This window comes from Hylobates moloch, unplaced genomic scaffold (assembly GCF_009828535.3).
Source record: "Hylobates moloch isolate HMO894 unplaced genomic scaffold, HMol_V3 SCAFFOLD_19, whole genome shotgun sequence".
NCBI lineage: Eukaryota > Metazoa > Chordata > Mammalia > Primates > Hylobatidae > Hylobates > Hylobates moloch.
Window position 1 is genome coordinate 77,717,753 of NW_026652294.1, and position 7,445 is coordinate 77,725,197.

The 7,445-nt window shown below is 48.8% G+C and overlaps 1 protein-coding gene across 2 annotated transcripts; it reads right to left on the reverse strand.

Annotated features, from left to right (window-relative positions):
• Nucleotides 1-278: 278 nt before the first annotated feature.
• On the reverse strand, nt 279-7,090 carry DMRT2 (doublesex and mab-3 related transcription factor 2). 2 transcript variants are annotated; one of them, XM_032138324.2, is made up of 4 exons: nt 6,677-7,090; nt 5,322-5,890; nt 3,627-3,729; nt 279-1,336 (listed from the first exon to the last, which is right to left on the reverse strand). In XM_032138324.2, exons 2-4 carry the CDS (start codon nt 5,844-5,846, stop codon nt 279-281), a joined length of 1,686 nt encoding a protein of 561 aa, XP_031994215.1. In that variant the 5' UTR covers nt 5,847-5,890; nt 6,677-7,090. The 2 variants fall into 2 exon arrangements, with proteins under 2 accessions (XP_031994215.1, XP_031994218.1); XM_032138327.2 differs by lacking the exon at nt 279-1,336 and adding an exon at nt 1,766-1,821.
• Between the last annotated feature and the right edge of the window lie 355 nt (nt 7,091-7,445).

Genomic DNA, 7,445 nt, shown 5'->3' on the forward strand with positions numbered 1-7,445 from the left:
TGGGTCTTTGAGAAGACAGTGTCGATTTTATTGCTTTTTGAAATGCTGTGTAAAGCATGGTACTTAACAACGTGCACATTGGGCAATTTCCATCTGTAAGTTTAAATATATGTGATAAGAAAAAGTACATGCATATTATGAATATATAAAATTTTTCAAAATCATCATCTTTACATTAGAAATTTCTTTACACAAACATCTTAACTTTTAAAAAAAGTAGCAAATGGCAATAACGCTCTAAGACTGCAGAAAATCCAGCTTTCTGTTTAAGCAGACTTTCACTGAGAGACACGAGTGATGGCAGATGAAGGCCTCTTAAGAATAGACTCAACAGAAAATGACAGTGGTTCATTCACCGAGAGTTTTGTTCCAACTTGTTTGGCTACAAAAAGGTCTTTTGCACATCTATCTATTGTAAATGTGTACTTCTGGTTCTCCTTAACTAAACACTCTCTGTGTTTCTTAGGGGTCTCTTCAAAGGCCTCTTTGACAAATGGTGTTTTCAACTCAGGACCCGATTTGTCGTTAAGCGTTTGCTGGAATAATGAGTGGAATGGATTGTGTCTAAGTGGCAGAGGGTGCCTGGTGTTTTCTTTGCTGATCTTCGTTAAGACATGCCCTTGAGCTGCCAGGGAGTCCGTGTCAACAACGGGAGAGAAATTCCGTCGGGGTGGGGAGAACGCGGACCTCTCTGGGACAGCCTGATGATCCTGAAGGTCACTTCTCGTGATCTGGATCTCAGGAGTGTGAGGCAGCACCGGGGAGCCTTCCAATTTCAACGGCATCATGTCATGCTCTGCACTGAGTCCATCCTGGACTCGTGCTCCCTTCAAGTCCCAGCTGGCCCCAGGCTTCAGGGCTTGAACTGAGGTGGTGGCATTTAGCAGGCATTGCTGGTAGAGGAGGGTGTCGCTAATGGGGCCACACTTGGGCCAAACTAAAAATCTCGAGGACAAGGGATACTGTCTATAAGTCGTGGCCACGCTGACATTAGAAGAAATTAGTTCCATATTCCCAGACCCTGAATACTGCATGGTTAAATCAAGGCAGGTGGGCAAAAAATTACAGAAGTCCTTGCTCGGTGGTTCCACTGGGCTGGGGCTGTAGGCACTTTTGTAGGAGTTGTAGTCAGGCCCAGGCACCATGCGGCTGGGCAGAAACAGAGCAGCAGCTTGAGAAGTTTCCAACATCTCCCTTTCTTTATATTCTCTCTCCAGCATAATGTTCTCCAACTCTTTATCAGCAAAGGCTCTTCTTTTCCTCATCCTGTCACTAACTGGGGGAGGTAGAGGGAAGGTCCCTCCTACATAAGTCTCCGCTGGAATGGGGCGATAGCCTACAAGAAGCAAAGATTGCACATGAAAGAGATTAACATCTACGGAAGAAAAATCTGGAAACCCAGAAGGTAACAGCAACACTACAAATCAGCAGAACAATTATTTACAGTTCCATCTCATTAATATTTTTATACAGATGCAGAAGTACAGAAAAAAATAGTTTCCTGGGAGGGTGAAAGATATCCATATTGCAACTTGCTGCTGCTGTTGTTGCTGTTGTTGTTGTTGTTGTTGATTTGTTTGCTTGCTTGCTTGCTTCAACAGGCATACTTTATTGATTAAAATTTTAATATTCTTCCCAGGCCCCCTGTGCATTAAGAGACAAGGCTATTCATCTTGTATCGATCAATGTTTTATTATTATCCATGTCATCTTTTTTCATTATTAAAAAATATATCTATACCTACAGCTGATGTCACTTTTATTTTCTAAAGATGGTTCATTATGTACACAATGTAATAGCTGTAGAATAATCCAAGGAGAACTAGGAAAAAAGAGAAAGAAAGAAAGTTAAAGGAGATTAGTGAGTAGAGAAAGAAAAAAAGGCTTAAGAAAATAGAGAAGCATAGAAAATTGAAAAGAGCTGTTAACTAGTCAAACACACTCTACAGTGAACAATTTAACCAGGCGCCTTCCCCTGACTACCACTACAAAAAAAATAAAACAAAATAAAACACAACCCAAAAAAGGCGGGGAGTATTCCCTGCTCGATTGAAAATAACTGTTCTAAAACATTTTTCCCAAGCTCACATCATTTTGGCCGGATACCAAAATGGTTGAACAAGCAATCATTAGAACACAGGCTAAGTCATCGCACGAATAGGAACAAACTCAAATACAAAGATTAGTGTAACATAAATAGAATTCCTGGAGGCATAAAATACTTGGAGTATTTCATCACCCCCAAGCACTCACCTCTATCGTATTTGTTTGAAGGATCCATTGTTATATTTGTGTTTACATAGTGACAAACCCATTATACTCATTTGCAAATAAAATAAAATTTGAAAATTAATGTTTACATTTCTATGGTAAGTTTTTGCCAGGAAATTATTTAGTTGAATTTACTATTCCATTTAGTCCTCAGACTTCGCAAGTTGCTTTGCATAATCTCAGTTTATCAATGCGGCCCTATTATTATAAATCTGTTTATCCAGTTTGTAACCAAATTCATTTTTAATTCATAAGAAACTACTCTATGGTCAGAAGTATACAACACATGATAGGACACACACAAACTTCAAAACCTGTGCAGAACCAACAAAATTCAGAAGCTACACAAGAGAAAAACAGAATCCAAATGTCTACTTAAAAATTTTTATTTACTTTCAACCTGAATTTCATGAAGTGGCAGTGATTAAAGCAAACATTAACTGTCCCTCATTTAAATATTTAAAAATTTAAAGAAAAGCGGTTAAAAATAGTCAATATATTATTGAGAAGGTCAATAAATAAATTCCATAGCCAAATACAGATGCTTTTAAAAATCAGTGATATTTTAAGAAAAATTAATGTATCCCCAGGCTTTCATGAAAGTGAGAACATGGAGAGAGAAAGCTAGAGATTTCGCACTGTTCGCATTCAATCTCCACTTCGCTTGCTGAATTCAAAACCTTTTTCAGATTCTATAACCTTGACTGTCAAAAAATGGTAAAGATGAAGTTTGGAATAACAGGAATTATCCAAGTAATCCGGAAAAAAAAAAGTACAATGAAAAAGAGTGGAATCTGAGGTTGAACTTCCAGACTAAAGGTCTTTATTGGTTGTGGGCAGCTGTTAAACTCCTCACTTGACTTAATCTATTCAGCTCCCACAACTAAGAAAAGTGGACGTCGTTGTGTTGTTTTGTTTTGTTTTGTTTAAGTTATTTATTTCCTTCCAAGACATCTGCTCCAGCATCGCTTGGCAGTATATCTTTGTACATCCCTCACACGGGGTAAATTTCACGTGCACTCCACATTAACCCATTAACCACTAAGCAGACAACCAAATAATAGGGATTCTTAAACTGGTGGTGGCAGAAACCTCAGCAGGTATGTGAGATTCATTTTCCCAGGTGGCAGTTTCCTTCTTAGAAGAAAACTTTCTGGCTCCCGGGCCATGCTAATCTTCTCCGCGCGGGTTCAGTTTTAGCGTATGGGCTCAGCGAACACCTAAACAAAACCTTTCTAATAAAAAGTACTTTCCCTTTAGATAGCTCTTTAACAGATTAATAAATCCACTTTGTGCTGATTAATGAGAGTCACTCAGCTCGGTTTAAAAGGCTGAAGGATAATTTTGTTGCTTTACCTTCTAAAATGCTTTTGGCCAGCAAACTGGGGGCTCTGACTTGCCTCTGGTACACAGCTTTGCGCTCGAAATTATTCTGTTTCCCAGAAAGCCCCTTCTTGTCCTGTAAACACAAGAAACATCATCACTAATGCTCTGAAAGAAAATGGGGGCGAGAAGGGGAAAGGACGGGATGTCAGTAAATCTTTTCTAGAAACTCTCCCCCTTCTAAATGTATTGAATTTTCCCATTCCGTGTGAAAAATAATTACAAACGAATTAACACCAGCACCCCTTAATCCTAGGGCAAGGGGCTGGAACCTCAGTTGGTGAGCAGGGCCCCCTGCTTTCTCCAGCACAGTCACTCTAGACTCTAATCACTCTAGATATACGCAGACCTACGGCCAGAAGTGAGGGGACATCCCGGAGAGAAGTGAAAAAGTGAAATCCCTTTCAGGGGGGCGCCCGACCTCAAGAGATGGTTGCAGCCAGGCTGGGTCCTGGGAGCCCACCTGTCGGATAGAAGGTGCCCAAGGCCTGCTGTTAAGCAGTGAGGCCGGGCGGATTTCTCCCTGCGGCAGGGCGGGCAGGGTGGGGTGATAGGGGACTGAAGAGATGAGGGTCTCCTGGGTCCAGCTGCAAACTCCAAATTTGCGCTTTACGGACGCCCACCCTCGCCTCCGCAGTCACCACCAGCTGGTGGGATTCTGGGCCCTCCCACGCCCGCGTCCTACCCAGCATATGCTACAGAGAACGCGTGGGAACGCAGGGCAGGCGATGACCCATGCGGGACGCGGGAGGAGGCCAAGCCCAGGCCCAGGTGCCCATGGCGTCCAGCGCGCTCTCCTGGGCCCTCGAGAGGCTTTCCAGCGGGGTTGCTGCCTTCAGTATGTCTGGCGATCCACTCCCCAGCTCCTCTCCGCCAAAAAGGAAAATTGAAAATCTTCCCTAGTCCTGAGTCTGGGAGGAGGCCCTGTGAAGCCTCGCTCGCTGAGCTCTCCCTGTCCAGGCGCACATTGGAAACAAATACAAAATCAAAGGTTCAAGAGCCTCTCTCCGAAAGAAAACCCTGGCTCTCCTCGCAGCTGGAGTCCTCCGATGGGAAGCAGCAGAGACCCTCCACTTGCTCTTAGGTAGTTTGCAGGGACAGTAGCTTCGGACTGATGACCTTGGGCTGCAGGCATCTAATTTCTCATGCATTTTGTGTCTCATCCATAAAATGAGTGTTCTAGATATCTCAAATGTCCAGGTAACAGCTGAAGCACCGAGTGCACGCGTGCTGAGTGGTTCTTTTTCTCCATCATCGCTAGTACAGCAGTGACGAGCCTGGAGCTGCACGCGGTGCTGTGGATCAACCACTCTCCCCCCAACCCCGCCCTCAACACCACGAAAATGCACTTTTAAATGTAAAAAAATAAAAACATTGATTTTCTCGCGATGTTCGAAATGGGCCTAATCACTTTCGAGGCCTCTCTGCCTGCTTTTTAAGACAAATCATTTCCCAAGTTCCCCAGAGATGCCTGCTTTTTCCCTCCCGACCCTGCTTGCCAGTGCAAGCAGAAAAGCGTCCTTACCATCCTTCCTAGGGAGTGCCAGGCACCGCAAGGCCCCGGGCGCGGGGGTGTGGACAGCTGCCCCGTTCCCCTCCAACTCCCCCACCTCCACTGTGCCCTGAGACGCCCCGGCGAGGCGCGCCCCGGGCCGGGCGAGTACGCACCTCTGTGGCCTGCTGCCTCCGGAGCGCCACCTGGGCGGCCATGACGCGCTGCCGCTCCACCACCAGCAGGCAGTTGGCGCACTGGCAGTCGCGCCAGCGACAGAAGCGCTTGTGGCCCTTCAGGCAGGACACCACGCCGTGGTTGCGGCAGCGCGCGCACTTGGGCGTACGGCTCAGCTTGCGCGGCTCCGCGCCGCCCCCGGCAGGAGTGCAGCGCTGCGGGGGACCGGTGCCGGCGGGGGAGGCCTGAGGCGCGAGCGGCGGCCTCGGCTGCAGTCCCCCCTGCTGCTCCGGCTGCCCGGGCATCCCAGGGGACGCGCCTGCCTCCTCGCCATCGCCCTCTTCTTCCGCGTCTTCGTCCACCTCGTCGTCATCTTCGTCGTCCTCGCAGTCCCCGTCGGCCGGCGGCGGGCTGGGCCCGGGGGGCGTTGACCGCGGCGCCCCGCAGACGTCCTCTTCCAGCTCCAGGCTCTCGACATCGATCTCCCAGTCCCCGGCCGCGGAGCCAGCCTGCGGGTCGGCCATGGCGCTCGGGGCTTCGCTGGGGCCTGAGCTCGGTAGCCCTCACTCTGGGGAAACACGAAGAAATCCAGAGACCCACCGGCCGCCGTCAGGGACCATCCCTGAGCCTCCGGCCCAAAGCTCCTGGTCTGCCCGCCTCCGGCGCCTTGAGTCATCCTGTTCTCATTACATGTCCCGCACTTCCAGGCCACACGTGCCTTTCTAGGGCCCCCCGGGATCCACAACCCAACAAAAGTTTTATTTTATTAATTCTAAGTGCTCTGTGAGTACCTGACTTTTAATCGCAGCCCTGTCTGGCTTTACACAGGCTTTCCGGACAAGTCCCTGGGTAACTCACTTATCACACACACAGAATATTGTGTCCAACTAGGCCGGCCCAGGCCACTTGTCAGATTTCCCCATACTCAACTAGTATGGCCATGATGCATATAAAACTATCCGTGGAAGAACTGTTTTCCTTTGATTACAAGTGGCCCTTCAGACCCACTTAAGTACCACTCTCTGCTTCCCAAATGCCTCTCATCAGCCTACACCACCACAAGGACCCCTCCCTGGGCTTGAAGAGGTCGCCTCACCCCCCTCCCCAAAATAATTAACTGAAAACCAAAATTTTGTTGTCATTAGAGTGCCATAGGGCCAAAGAGCACAAAGCTACAGATGCCCGTCCAGCCTTAATAGTACCTGGGGCGCACAGGGCTGGGCCGCGTGGGCTCTCTGTACTTAGGGCTTGGTTTATATCTTTAAGGTAAGGCATCCAAGTCAAACAGAAAAGGTGAAAGATGATTCACGCCCTTTGCCCTCCCTGACACCCCGAGCGGCATCACAGCACTCACCAAAACTTTGAGGCCCGGGCTGGTAGCCCAGTCAAAAGATATCCAGCTTTAGGATCTGGCGCTAGGGCTGCTGGCTGTGCATGCAAACAGAAATCGGGGTCGCTACCCTCAAACACGAGATCGGGAGCTGATAGCTGGAGGCCCGGAACGAACCCGCTGGATGGTGGAGGGGAGGGAGAAGGCGGAGGTAAGGAGGGAGGAAGCCAGTCAAGTCCTCAGCGACCTGGCCCAGCACATCCCGAATTCTGCAAAGTTCTGCTCGGTCTTCTGCAGCCTCGGGCGCCTCACCTTGCTGAGGCCGCTTTCGGCTTCCTCTGACCCAGGCTGGGCGGGAAAGGTCGGGCTGCCCCCGCCTGGCTCAGATCGCTGGCTCACCCCGCGGGCGCGCGCAGCTGCATTCAGCGCAGCGCCACTGGCTTCAGTCTCTAGACTGCGCTCCCCTTCCTAGTATTATCTGCTCAGGCCCCGGAGCTTTTCGTCCTCTGATTGGCCGGTTGTAAGGCGGTGTGAATACTGATTGGCCGAGGCACGCTGGCCGGGAGCCCTCCGCCTCCCAGAGGTCTACACTCTCCTCCCTGAAGCGCTCCGCCAGAGTCCGCCTACCGGGCCTTCGGTGCAGCCGGGTCGCCTGTCCAGAATCTAAACCCGAGGTATGACGGTGCCTGCGAGACGGAAGTCACCATTTATCTCGCGGACTGGGAAACAAGCAGAGATACATTCTTAGGAATGCGTTGTCCACAACAGAAGGTAATAAACGACGAGGAAGAGA